Source organism: Ceratotherium simum, chromosome 1, assembly GCF_057802395.1.
Source record: "Ceratotherium simum simum isolate JZ-2026a chromosome 1, ASM5780239v1, whole genome shotgun sequence".
Classification (NCBI taxonomy): domain Eukaryota; kingdom Metazoa; phylum Chordata; class Mammalia; order Perissodactyla; family Rhinocerotidae; genus Ceratotherium; species Ceratotherium simum.
Genome location: NC_141900.1, coordinates 65,403,798 through 65,418,716, shown reverse-complemented (window position 1 = coordinate 65,418,716; position 14,919 = coordinate 65,403,798). Strand labels below are relative to the sequence as shown.

Genomic DNA, 14,919 nt, shown 5'->3' with positions numbered 1-14,919 from the left:
AAGGAGGATTGTGAGAACACCTCTCTCCCCCAACTTTGTAGCCAACTCGGACAGAAGTGAGGGTTACCTAGGGACCCAATACTTGCAACTGGCATCTGAAGTGAGGGCATCTTGTGGGACTGAACCCTTATACTTGTGGAATCTGATACTAACTCTGAGTAGTTAGTGTCAGAATTGAACTGAACTGTAGGATACTCAGTTGGTCTCCAGAGAGTTGGAGAATTGGTACCAACGAATGTGTGAGAAGAAACCCACACATTTGGTATCACAGTATTTTGAGTAAAAACAGTTCAGTTCCAGGGCACCAGACTTTTCCTTATTTCACTACACCCTTCTTATCCCTTTTAAAGTAGTCCATCTATTAAACTTACCTCAATTAGTCAATTGGAATGCGCCATTTGTTTTCTGCCTGGATCCTAACTGATACAGTGGATAAGTAAAAAATTACTACTACTCTTTAAGGCTGCATTCCCTAACATTACTTCCACAGTATAACTTTATTAAGTTGTTTCAGCTTTTAATAATTGAATTCTATTCCTTACGCTATTAGGAACCTCCTGTAGCCAAGCCAATCCTGAGGACCTATCCTCTGCCTTGATCCAGTGCCATCATCTAGCTTGGTGAATGTCACCACCATTCACCCCATCTTCCTCTCTTAGACTCAGTTCCCAAGCCTTCCTCCCACCTCTCTTGTCTGGATAAGATATCCCTTGACGGTATGCTCAGAGCACATTCTGCCCATCTCTAACGCTGCTTTTACAATATGAAATTATAATCATCCATTTCCTTGCCCTCTCTCTCTCTCCACCTCAGTCTGGGCTACTCGAGAGACAGGCTGTTTTGTTTCTTTATTTTCAGCAGTAGTGTGGTCTTTAACACGTAGTAGGTACTGAGAGGATGGCTAGGTGATTGAATGCATAGGTATATAGATGAGACAGTGGAAGGATCAACATAACTCTTCCTTTAAATCTCTCAGCTTGTGCTTTTCTGATAATCTTTTTCGACTTTTCACTGATCCCTTTGAAGTTATTCTCTTTTCAGTGACTAACAGAATACCCTACACATTGTACATGCCTAATAATTTGGAAACATCCTGGATGAATATAATATTCACACAGAATAATTGTATCCATGTGTTGTTATGTTTCTACGGACCAGTGGTGTTCAAAGCTGGAAATCAGGATCACCTGGGGAGCTTCCTGATGCCTGAACTCCCACTCCAGACCAATTAAATTAGAATCTCTGAAGGTAGGACCAGGTTAACAGTAATTCTTCTTAAAAAAATACCTCCCAGCATAGGTGATTTTAACGTGCAGTCAGGATTGAGAACTGGTCCTATAAACAACCCTCATATTCATGCTTCAGTCACTGCAGAGACTCATGCCTTTTTAGCAAATGAAACGGCAAATAGTATTTCCAAAGTGGAAGTAGGTGCACAATGGAAGTCCTACTGTTTCCCATCGTCTTCCCTAGGCATGCATCCTTTCTTATTGATGGGTTTAGGTCATCTACACAAGCACCAAACTCATCTCCTTACTGCCTCTGCTCCTCATTTGTATCCATCCTTGATTTGCCATTCCTGTCTTCTGACCCATCTCCTCCAGGAACTTGTTCTTTTATTCATCCTTCTCATTGCACATTAATCTCTCCTTCTCTGTTGGCTCCATCCTCTAAATATTAGAAACATTTTTCAGATCAACACTAATCTTTAACAAAAAAGATTTTAAGAAAAAATCTTTAAAAAAATTCCCTAATCTATCAGACTTAGTTTCTTCTTTCTTTTACCTTCAAACTTCATAGAAGAGTCAACAGTTATTTTATCCTATTCCTCTGCAACTAATCGACATTGGTGACCTGTCTTCCTCATCTACCACTTTATTGAAGCAGTTCCCACCAAAATTTTCAGTAATGACCATATCCACTGAGCTATTGGCAATCCCCATTCTCCCATGACCTCTCCAGAAAATGTTTGGTTGTTTGTCCATTTTACCTTCAACATTGAACTCTCCAGGTTCTTCTGCTAACATCTTGAGAACAGCTCCTCTCCCTTGGGCTTCTTTGCCTGCTCCCAAGATTCTTCCCCTGACACTGTCTTGTCTTCTCTTTTTCTCTCTCTCTTCATCAGTTACTACAGTTTTATCTCTAATTTCCAGTCAGAGAGCTCTGAAATATATTACAATCAGGTCCGATTCTCTTCCCAATCTCATCATTTTCCAAGTCTTAATTCAAATGTCACCTCCTTCAAGTAGCTTCCTAGATCTCTGCAGAATACCCTTCCCTCCTCTGCATCCCACAGCACTTTTCACATAATAGTTATTTGTTTACTTGTTTTGATCCCCCAAGTTCAGTGCAGCTATAGTTCTTAATCAGAGATACTCATAAAAATCCCCTAGATCTTTTAAAAGATATATATTCCTCGGCCCCATTCCCTATAGATTTTTGCTCTGAGTCTGCAGTGGGGCCTGCATAGCTGTGGATTTAAAAAGTTCCAGGGGTTATGCCAAGCATCCCTGGTTGAGGAGAGTGAACCGCTGAGGTCTGGGCTCTTGAGGGTGAGTCTTTGTCTTCCATAACCCAACGTTCCAGCACAGGGCCAAGCACAGAGGAGCAGCTTAATAAATGCTTATGCCTGTTGGATGATGATTTAATCTTAATGATGGCCAATCCATCATTCCATTTCCCAGTGTGGATTACATTTGGCTGGTCTTGAGTTCATTTTCCACTCCATCATTTCCACTCCATCCACTGCTTCCCAAATGCCTCTTTCAACTCACTTTACCCTCCAGACACTATGCTCCCCTTCAAATCTTGCAAAGATCTGTGCTATAGGAAAATTCGGCAGAATTTCCTCTTTCCCACCAGTGTTTTTTCCTTTTCCTTCATTCTCTTATAGACATGAACTCTCCCATGTCTTTTGCTCTCCCTGACCTCTCAATTCTTTCTTCTAGCTCTGCCATTTAACTTCTTACTGCTTTGCTGTGACATCTTACCTTTGACTACTGGACCCTGATATTTCCCTCACAATCTGCAGGTAGAAAGTAGAATGTAGAAAATGAAGAACTACTAGAAAAGATAAAAGGATATTTTTTCATCATACAAATATCCTCTCCATTTCAATTCAAATTAGATCAAGAAACATCCACTGAGTATCTACTATGTGGTGGGCATTCTCTTAGGCCAGGGAGTCAAATGTGAGTCAGATATTGTCTGTGACCTCCAGCTACAGGAGCCTGGGGCTAACAACCAAATAGGTGAAGGTGACACACAAACAGATTCTAAATAAAATGCAAGATGCCTCATATTAGACACTGAGAGTAAAGTACAGTGGAGGAGTAAGAAAGAGATGTCAACTCAATATTGAGGGTGGGGTAGGGATCGAGGGAGACTTCAGAGAACAGATCTCACTTAGGTCTTAAAAGGTGAGTAGAAATTGTCAGACAGACAATGGCAGGAAAAGTTTCCCAGGCAGAAAGATGGGGGTGTGGGCAGCAACAAGCTGCCAGGGCTCCATCAGGGAAGGGAGGATCCTTGGTTTGGTGGGCAGGAACACAGGATATGAGGAGGGCGAGTGGGAGGAGACAAAGGCAGAGAAGTAGGCAGGGCCTGTAAGCCTTGGCAAAGTGGAGTCTTGGAAGGGTTTTAACTGGAGGATGACATGATTAGATTTGCCTTCAAATTGGCACAACTTTTAGATGGTCCTAGAAAGTTAATATTGACTTGGACCCCATTTTACCCTTCTGTGAATCCCATTTATTTTAAACTTATAAAAGGCAAAAGGTAATTTTTTTAAAACATAAATGTGATTCAATTGGCACATACACATTTAAAAAGGATTCATTTGGTTAAATAAATTTTTTAAAAACCAGGAAGCTACCCAAATGGTTAGGGTTAGCATGTTTATTTGTTCTCAAGGGAGCACACAAGCAGCTACTGTGTAAAACACACAAGTAGCATCACATGTTACTTTATATGGTAACCCATAAAAGTGCTACATGTTGGCTTTATCAATAAATTCACTTAAGTGTGGCTCTGTGTCTTCTGGAACTCAGCTGTCTCCATGTCCGCCTTCTGGGTGCTAACGGTCACAGTATCGACTTTATCTCCTAAGCTTTTACAGGAGGCATCCAGTCGGCCAGGAAAAAGCTCAGTGTGTACAATTAGGGAAGAGTTGCTGCAGCGAAGGGGCTAGAATCACCTGAAGTGTGTAAAGTAAGTCAAGCAGGAAACTGCTCACAGAGCCCGGCAGATTATCTGATGTGCTGTGGAAAGACACTCACCACTTTGGATATCCCAGCCCCTTTTCCACGCATAAAATGCATTACTGAAAGTGCAGTGACAGTTAGTGTCAGCTACAGGGAGGGGGCAGGAAATCTGCTAAGGATGGCAAGGTAAGACGCAGGAGCAAGAGTCAGAAGGTACCAAGTAACAACTATCTATGATAGGGAACAAATGAATAGAAATGGAAAAAATCTACATAACAAATATTTGGATAAATTAATTGATGCTTATATAAATATACAAATAAATATATATTCATATTTAAATAAATTTTTCTACAATGCTCTTTCTTGTCTACGTTCTCATAATGATTAAGAACAGGGGTTATAACACAAATTGACCTGAGTTGATTCCTAGCTTCCTTGCTTTCTAGCTCTATGACTTTTAGCAAATTTCTTAAATATTCTGAGCCTCAATGTCTTTATCAGTAAAATGTGGGTAATAGAATGTTACCATTTAGACCATAATGGGGATTAAATAATATTAAATATAATATAAAGTGCTATTCTAGTCCTTGGGACAAAGGAGGTGCTTAGAAAATAGTAAATATTAATATAAATGGTCATTATTAAACTTTCATAGACCTTCACAGTAGCTCTTTGCATATTGTATTGTGTTTAGTAATTCACGTGTTAAACTAGAGTTCCATTAGTCCTTGCCACTAGCTGTGGCAAGTGGGCATATACTTCGTGTTGTGGTCCTGATGTTAAAATCCAGGCTAGACTTAGAAATGTCACTTGTTCATTCTTGCCTGGCTGGCTTCTTATTTGTCCAACTTCCAAGCTTTTTACTTTGGAAATTTTCTCTTCTTTCAATTAAGTGGACTAAGTGCTGTCATAAGTCAAAAGATATGGGAGCTAAAAACAAGTAAAGAGGATCCTTATAGTCTTCAATGTTCCAGATGAGTCAGAAATCAATCTACTGAGAAATGCTGCATATCTCTGTAAATTTATTTCTCATGTACCAACTGTCAATCTGTGGAAGTTCTGTGTGTGTGTGTGTATATGTGTGTGTGGGAGGGGTGTAAAAGGTTTCCCTGCAACCACACATTGACAGTTATACGTCACACAGATGGCTCCACTAATTTTAAGTGGTAAATGGAACCTTTCAGGAGCCATATTCCTTTTCCATTAGAAAAGCAATTTTAGCTCCTGAGATTCAGTCCCTGAAATCAGGATGCTGGGGTGAAATGTGTAGTTCTCAAATGCATTGTGTGCACTGAAATGGTGCTAAATATAGCTCTGAGCCAGGAAGAAAGAGTTCATATATTCTGTCTCTACGATGATCCTTACCCCAGCACTACCACAGCTAATAAAATTAATGAAGTTCTACTGAGCCCTGCATTACACCAGGATGGATGGTTGGAGCTTGACTCCAAATATTATATTCATTTTTGGTAGATTCAAGGGAAGGAGGACTCAAAGCAGAGAAAGGGAGCCAGGAGTATCCAAGATGTGCTGGAAGGACCCAGTGCCTCATAAACATCCCTTACTATCCTAGTGGACACTAATGCATTAGGTGAGAGGTAAATCATTTAGTCTCACCTTTCAGGAGCCTCAGCCACACCTTAATGTGAGGTATTTTTATCACTCTGGGAAGGGCAGCATTGATAGGGAGGCATTCTTGCTGTGGAAACTGAACTCAGATATACAGATTGGACTCAGGTTTGCAGAGGAGATAGCAAATCCAAAAAGGAAGTCAGGAGTGAAAAGGGCTTTGGTGCTTTTCACGAACACAGACTATTGATTGTGTGAAGGGGTGGCTTGAGGAAGCTTTAGTAAGCCCAAAATACCTGTCATCCTACTCCCCCAAAGCCACCCAAATAAGCATACAAATTACCTCAGGGGTTTCTACTCTGGCTGCAGGTTAGAATGAGAGGTTGTAAATGACACACAAGGTCAATTACAGCAGGATATCTGGGCATGGGGTCCAGGCATAGGGTTCTGGTTTATTTTTTAAACTCCCAGAGGAGCTTCCAATGTCCAGCCAGATTGACACCCACTGGACTAAAAGAGCATGATGTCCATGTACTGAAAACACAGCTTCAAAGCATTTCTTCTTGACCTCTCTTCCAACCAGATGACTGCTCCTGTCCTCCACTAACACAGACACTCTAGAGTTTGCAGTGACATGAACTGCCTTCTTTTCTAATATCTAAGGTTATTAGGACTAGTGTAGAATGTTGCAAACCCCAGTCTCTTCATTCCAGGTAAATCTGGCCCTTTACAGAAAAAGATTTGCCAACGTTTCAAGTAGGCGACAAATATTGAGTCATCTCATCTTCAGGTCTAAACAGCAGCAGCAGTGAAGATTGACTGAGCATCTTCTATGAGTTGGACACTCTTCTAGATGCTTCATATATATATCACTAATGCTTATAACTCTGCATAGTAGATATTATTGTAAAATTCCAAACTATATCTAGATTCTCTCTTCTCTCCCCATACACTGCCACCATCTTAATCCATACCCCCATCATTTTTTCACCACAACTACTGCAACAGCCTCCTGCCTGGTCATCTGCTTTCAATCTTGCCCCATCCAATCTATTCTCCACACAGGGTTATCTGTGAAAAGCAGAAAGAGGCTTGCTGAAAGCCCCCCAGTGGCTTCTCCTCCTCTTGGAATAAAAGCTAGACTCCTTCCCAAGACCAGCAGAGCCCTGCATGACCCGGCTCCTGCTCCTGCTCTACCCTCATCTTGTGCCCCTTTTCCCTTGCCCACTGCGCTCGAGCCATGCTGGCTCCCTTCCAGTTTGAGAGCATGCTATTTATTCCTACTTATGGCCATCAAATGTTTCTTCTGCATAGAATGCTTGCCCTAACTGCCTTCAATCCTTTAGGGCTCGGATGAAATATCACCTCCACAGAGAAGCCTTCCCTCTTCAGCATCTAAGTAGCCACCCACTTCCTCTCCATTTGTGTTCTATGGCTCTGCCCTATTTGTTCCCTTCATCACACTTACCACACTTAGCAAGCATTTATTGTGGAGTTATTATTTTTGTCTGGTTCTCCCACTGGACTGCCAGCACCTCAATGACAGGGGCCCCATCTCTTACAGTCACCAAAGTGCCCACAGTGCTTAGTACAATGTCCAGTACTTAGCCACTTTGTAAGAAATATTTCTTGGATGAACAAACAAGTCCATTTTACAGATATCAAACAAGCTAATTAACATGCCTGAGATCAAAGAGCTATAACAACTATTATAGAAATCTATCTCTCAGAAGGAAAAGAACATCCTGCTAGAGTTTGTATAACAAATCTCTCTCAAAAAAAAAAATCACGCTTATCCTGAAGACCTTAAATGACTGTAATTGTCCTAAATCTCCTTTGCTCCACACCTAACCTAAGCCACAGCTGTGACTGTCCATGTGCTAAGTACATCCAGCTGGTAGATTCGGGTTGGAAGGATTTTGCAACAGTGGACATCCTTAAATTGTTCAAATGTGCTTGTCACAAAGCATTTCTCTTAAGTGCTCGCTATCCTTCCCAGTGGAAAGCCCCTGTGTTTTATCAAGTTGTAATCCAGTTGGGCCACTGATGGGGCTTCCCTTTGGCTAAAGTGGGACGTGGCCATTCACGTCAGCAAGTGTCTTCCATTGCCATCTTGGGCATTTTAGTGAACTTCTGGTGGATGGATCTGCTAGGAACTTCTCACCTGCACAGTTCTGCTGGGGCTCCCAGTGGACACTGACTCCTTCTCTCTGGCAGGCCCGGGTATATGCCAGGAATGACTCACAGTAACAGTTTTTATGGACTGGACATTCACACATGTCTGTCACGCAGGACCTAGGGATCCAATAGAAAGAAATGAACATTTAAAAATATCAAATTATCAAACACCATAAATGTGACTTGCAGAAAGGGATGGATGGGTGGATGGGCAACCTTGATTGGCCATTAAAGGTTGCTATTTTAAATGGTATAAATATTCTCCATAAAATCTATGCTGGATACCTCTGAACAATGTGACATTAGGTTCCCTTTCTTCTAGAGTAGGACTATCCAATAGAACTTTCTGCGGTGATAGAAATGTTCTATAATCTCCACTGTCCAAAGCAGTAGCCACTACCCATATCTAGCTATTGAGCACTTAGAATGTATCTAGTGCAACTGAGAAACCAAATTTTTTATTTGATCTAATTTTAATTAACTTAGCTATAAATGGCCACATGTGACTAGTGGTTACCATATTGGAAAGGCAGCTCTATACTCTAAGGTGCTGCCATTTTGTGAAAGCTCTGATATAAGAACAATAGGTTCTACCACCATATAACCAAAACAGTGACGAACTTGATGAAAGCATAAAATCCCATGGCTTTCTGAAAACATACAATTATGATTCACTTTTGCAATATTTTAGAATCTTAGTTTTTTGAGGAACACTGAACCTCATTCTTTAGAATGTGGGGTGACAAATTCCAAATAAAGCAAAATTTTCAGGCCCCTAATTAGACTGAAAGATAAAAAGGGTTGAACCAAGGTCTCCATAGCTTGACTTTAAATATGGAAATGATGGGCCAGAGCACCTGAAATGTGTTTAAATACAAGCTAACAAATTTTTAAACATGTTGACCTCAAAGACATAATAAATGACCTTACACTGGTATATAATATTTCAGTTTACAAAGTGCTTCCATATGCAGTCCGCCACTGGATACTAAATAGGACATCGAACAGTCTCTGTCTATAAATGAAGAGGTCATTTTATAAATGAATAGGTGGGCCCAAAGTCACCTTAACAAGTGGCAAAAGAATGAATTCAATTACATCTCCTGAGATAAGTGCTCTTTCTGTCATACATACCACCGTCCCCATTTTCATTTTCCAGAAAGTTTACTGCCTAACAGCTTTGACTTCACATTTATGCAAGAGGCCATCAAGATTAATAAAATTTAACTACTCTTATTTTTTTCATATCCTTGTTTAGCAAAACCTCTTCCTTACAGAATCTAATTCAAGGCTTGAAGCAGAAAAAGTAATATTCAAGATTACAAATAGCACAGATGATCTTGAAAAGTGATCAGGGCATGGTCATCCCCTGGTAGTATGTCAGCATTTTCTCTTGGTGTGAGACAGGTGTCCACATCTGACTATAGAGAGTGACCAGCTCTGTGTAGAAGCTGATGCACCGCCTCCTCTGAACAAGAATTAAATGGCAGAAACCATAGTAAAGGATCAATAGACTCACCGTGTACTCACAAAGTTATTATAGCCCACTCAAGGGCACAACCTTGGGAAATGGGAACTTATAGGGCCAAAAGAGGAACAGATCTGAAACCTCAAGAGCCTCTTCCATTTCATCAAATGAGAGATTATTTGATGACTGGTACTTAAGACATAATAATCAGGACAAAAAAACTGATCTCTCTCCTCTCCATAATAATCAAGGCTGTATCTTAATACTTTCTCCCACTTGCGTTACAGAAATCCTGTAAAATCACATTCACTAGCAAACCCTTTCCAGTACTAGACACACAGTACTGTGTCTTTAAATTCGTGTGGAGCCTCCGGGCTTCCAAGAAAAGCCAAATAAAGCCTGTCCTTAAAATGGCCTCTAAATGTCTGCCTACGAACCCTCCTCAACACCATTTCCTTGGTTGTCTCAATTTTCATTTCAGACTAACCTACGCCCATCACATTCACGTGCAGACTTCACAGCAACGTTTTAGGCTGGCCCAGGCTCTACAATCTAATCCCACTTGTACCTCACTTCCCCAGTAGACTTTCATCACCCACTGTCTTTCCTGGCCTGTGGGGTGCATGTTAGTTTCCCTTTACACAGCTCCCACTCAAGTGACATGGATGGAATAGCACCCAGTGGGCCTGGTAAAATGACAGTACTTGTATGGGAAAGAGCTGTTCTCAACAGGAGGAAATGCACCCTTTGATTTGAAAGAATGTCTAATGTAATTCTGTAAAATTGGTGGACAGCAAACAGATAAAATTTAATTTGTTTGGTTGAAAGGATCATTGGTGAATGTTTTCCTTCTTTTCTTTTTATTTCTACTTGTTGTCCTATGAAGCTACTTAGACAATTTAAAATAATTTAAGGACAGCAAAATCCAATTCATTGAGACTGTTGAGAGAAAATATTTTAAGCACATGTTTAACGATTGCTACGTACAAATACTCCAGCCCACCAACAGACCACTCTGTGCCCTCACAAGCAATCAATAATTTTATCTACCCTTTAAAACTAAGGAAGATCTGAGCTTATTCTATTACTCAGGAAGAGCCACATTTGAGGCAAAGACGTCTGTCAAAGCCAGCCCTTCGCTTAAAATATTTTACATATATTTAAAGCCCTGAAAGATGTGTTTTGTCACAGAAGTTAAAACTACAAGACGTCTTTTTTCACTTGTCAAGTTGATGATTTTTACAGAAAATTGTGCCCAGGGTTTGTGAGAGAATGGAGAAATAGATAGGCCGTACTTTGCTGGCAGACGTGTAGAATTGTTAGCTCTGATGCCCAGCATTTTGCTATCCTGAGCTTTGACATGGATTACCTCATTTACTCCACACAGCAACGGGATATGAGGCAGGTCTTATTACTAGCCCACTTAACAGATAGGGACACTAAAGCTTGGGAATGTTAACAACTCGCCCAAGGTCACATGGCTGATGACAGATCCAGAACTGCAAAACCAGGACTATAACTCGGGTCTTTCTGATCTCAACATCCACATTCATAACAACTACATTAGAAGATCCTTCTAGAGAGTGATTTGGCAATACATATAAGTAGCCCTAAGAAAGGTTCTTATTCTTTGATAGGGAAATTCCACACCTAAGGAAATAGTAATGCCTGTGGACAAAGATTATACACAGGGGCTTTCATCACAATGCTATTTAAGTGGGGGGGGGGGGGCAGGAAATAATCTAAATTGCCTACAGTAAGGGCCTAGTGAAATAAATTTAGGTGACTTCGACAATGAAATATTCTACAGACTTTACAATGATGTTTTGGAAATATATTTTAAATATATACTTAAAAAAAGAGCAAAACTGTGTTTCAGTACTGTGTGGTTACACACAGAAAACAAAAATAACTGAAAACAGATATGCCCAAATGTTCACAACAGTCAACTCTGAGCGGTGGAACTGTGGCTCTTTTCATTTTCTTCTTATCTGTATTTTCTACAACGCAGACATATCACTTTTCTTAAAAGATAAAATCACAGTGTATTTTTAAAAGAACAAAAAGAATAACATGGGACATATTAATATTTAAATCACAATTTAGGAACTAGAGGGAGAATAAGGAATAAAGAGTGGGAGAAAATTAAAGTATTCGTTTGCAGGTCTTGGTTATTAAACATTTCTCCAGCTAAAATCTTTCCAGTCTGTGGATCAGAGGCCTCCTGGCACAGACTTTGATTCGATTCACTTTGTGCTGTCCTCACACTTCCACCTCATTGGTCTGCTGATGCTGTGAACTTGACATCTGGATGGATGGAACGGATGGCGGAATAATTATGCATGCTTCTGCTGTTACAAAGGAATTCATTAAGAGAAAAACAAAAGCATCTTCAAATGTACTTCAAATTTCAGGGAGGGGCAAAACTATTGTTATTCAAATATTCAACTTGTGTTTATCACACTTAATAATTCAGTATGAGGAAAATCTAATTTATGACACAGTGGAGTTGAATTTTTCTATGTTAATGGAAGATTGCTGTCCTTTCCTTAATCAGTATGCACCAATATTGTTCATTTATATTCACGTTATAGAATAAGTAGCAGAATTTTATCACTTTTAGTAGTTACTGAGATTTATGGCTTTGGTTTCTCTGCTCTCAGGGCATTATTCTGTCACAGTGGTGTTCTGTTAGATACTGAGTTCTTGGTCAGGAAACACAGCCACCCATTGCTCCAATGGGCAAACAGAAGTTGCGTTACAATTGGGCTTTTCCAGGAAAGTTCTACAGGTAAAGAGCGTCTGCCTATGCAGTCCCTTTAAAGCATACTTTCCGTCACAGGAGCTTTTAATGAATGTATCTAGAAATGATTTTCTGATTTATCCACCCTGCTCCTGGCATCTTTCCTGACAGCAGAGAGGTGCAGGCAGGACTCTTGTTCTGTGGGTTTACACAGCTGTACAGTGCAGTTATAGGTAAAGAGGATGCCAAGAGCTATCGCAGAGTCCTTGTGGGCTGGTGCTATGTCGGGCAGCACTTTGTCACACACTAACTGCCTCCCTTCTCAAATCGTTTTAGGTATGTGTGTCCTGTTTCAGGAAGGCTCTTTGATGGCCTTTCCTGACAGCACTCAGCACAGTACTGGTATCAGAACTGACCTGTGGTCAGTCTCCTCCCTGAATTCCAATTTATCACAATTTATCTGCAGGGGAGCCCTCATTGTCTTTTTTCCCCCATCAAGTTACAACCACTGCCTCTTTCAGAGCTCTAAGACAGTAGCCACCAGCCACATGGAGCTATTTAAGTGGAAATTGTTAATTACAATTAAAGAAAATTTAAAATTCAGTTCCTTAGCCACACTAGCCACATTTCAAGTATTCAATGGCCACCATATTGGAAAATGCTGATTTACACCATCATCATAGTGAAAGTTCCACTGGATGGTGGTACTGAGAGTACAGCACCATCTATGCTGGGAAACCATTCTTGTCCTCCCCAGAGGGATTTATAGGTGTAGTGAGATTAAGACCAAATTCACTCCTGCTTTCTTGCTGGGCACCTACAGAGAAAGTTCAAATTTCTTGCCAACAAAGCCAAGGTCACTAGCGATCTAGATCATCCCTCTTTCTTCCTCATTCATTCCTTTACCCATTCATAGGGAATGTCTCGCTAACCCTCAGGCTTCCTTCCACCTTGCTGTTCCTGCCTTGAATGTGCTTTCTTGTCTTTTCCACTGGAAAAATCTGATGTCTATCCTTTAAGACTCAGTTCAAATTCCTCCATGGTGCTCCCTTACGGGCCCAAGAAAAGTTAGCCCCTTCCTACTGGGTCCTGTCCCCTCCACACTTTTATTTTTGCACAGACCCCTTTGAATCCTAATTACGTCTTTCCCTGTTTGGGGGGAGGGAAGAGCTATATCTTGCTCATCCAGCCAAGCACAGTGCCTTAAGCACACAGCTCAGTAAATATTCGGTGAATCATCAAAAGAGTGGATGTCAATGGCCTGATAACCTTCGCCCAGCTTCCACAGGGTCAGACAGTTCAACACTGATATCTAAAGAGAATGAATTCTGTCCTTTCCCCTACTCTCTGGCCACTGCCTAACGTGGCCAAGGCCGTGGGAGCTGCTGGCACAGCACCCTCTGAACTGAGCTGCTTCTACAAGAACCTCTCTGCTGTTATTTTGATTTTGAACTACTTGCACTCCTCTTCTGGATCCAAGGGGATTTTTCTTTTATTTAATGAATGGTGGAAAAAAGGATCTGATGAGAGAATTCTGCTTTAATGACACATTTTCAGAAAAGCACATATTCAATATTGTAAGAATAACCCATAGCTCTTCGGGTTATTAAAAAGGCAAGCCTCCAATACTGCTAAACTCAAAACATCAAACTTCTCTCCGCTTCCTAGCAACAGCATACCAAGTGATTTTCCCTCTGCTTTTTCTGGGCTGGGGGCCACCCCTGTCAGAGAGAGGAAGTGTTCATGTCTTTCATACCCAGACACAGTTTTGAAAGACAGATATATTAACCATTGGGAACTCTCCACACTGCTTCTGGGAGAACAGAAGGGCCAGGCAGGAGTGACAGCAGCCAGACCCATCTGGAAGCCAAAGTCAGAGTTCTGGCTTTCCCCTCTGCCACCAGGAAAGGTCTTCGGCTGGATTATGTTGTTCAGTCTGGAGGTTGACTTTCCTGAGAGCAACAATAGAATGGGGCAGGAAGATGATGAGAAAACCACATTGAGGTCATCTGGTTCTCCTTGCTCCCTGCATGTGGGAAGTTCACAGAAGCTAGTGAAGGCATTTCAGGCTTGTTAGTTCCTGGGCATCACTGGGAAAAGAGGAACGGAGAGGATACGGGAGAAGAGTCCTGGCTGGGTAGATGGAAGTGTGTTTAACAAGCAACAGACGATTAAAAAATTCAGTATACTTCAACCTTTGAAATTCTGCCCTGACCTCCCTAACCTGAGGCACATGGAAGTAATTATAGGTAGTAGCCACAGTCAGAAGGCATATCCATGTCCCATTACACCTAAGAAAATAATTTCATCCATAACTCAGTTGTGGCTCGGCTCTATACCTATGCTCTTTTCCTCAATATTATATGGGCACCCTCATACATTCACAAAAAACAGTGCTCTAACATAAAAAACAGGGCCAAAAGACTGGGTAATGCGAAACATGAGGTTGCTTTATTGAGTTGTTAATAAGAAGGCAGGACAAGCCAGCAGATGCGAGTCCCTGATGCTCCCTTCAGATCCTTCTGGGCTAGCCACAGTTTGGCACCACTGTGGCTTAAATATTGGTAATAATATTTGATATCAAATATTGGCTCAAATATTGGTAAGAATATTCAATATAAAATATTGGTTTAAATATTGGTTCTATGGCTGCCTGAGGTTGCCAGGACAGCACAGCAAAGCCAAGTGTTTCTAGATGAGCTTGTCCATTTCACGAACTCCATCTAATGAGACAAGGCAGGAGAATCTGGGAGTCT

General features: G+C 41.0%; 1 protein-coding gene across 2 annotated transcripts in view; it reads right to left on the bottom strand.

The window, feature by feature from the left end:
• Window positions 1-14,919, bottom strand: part of BMPER (BMP binding endothelial regulator) — a 230,473-nt gene that overhangs the window by 3,079 nt on the left and 212,475 nt on the right. For both annotated transcript variants that reach the window (XM_004418836.3, XM_087435327.1), the window contains one exon: window positions 7,939-8,069. In XM_004418836.3, the coding sequence (XP_004418893.1) occupies window positions 7,939-8,069 (131 nt within the window). The remainder of the gene's footprint in view (window positions 1-7,938; window positions 8,070-14,919) is intronic.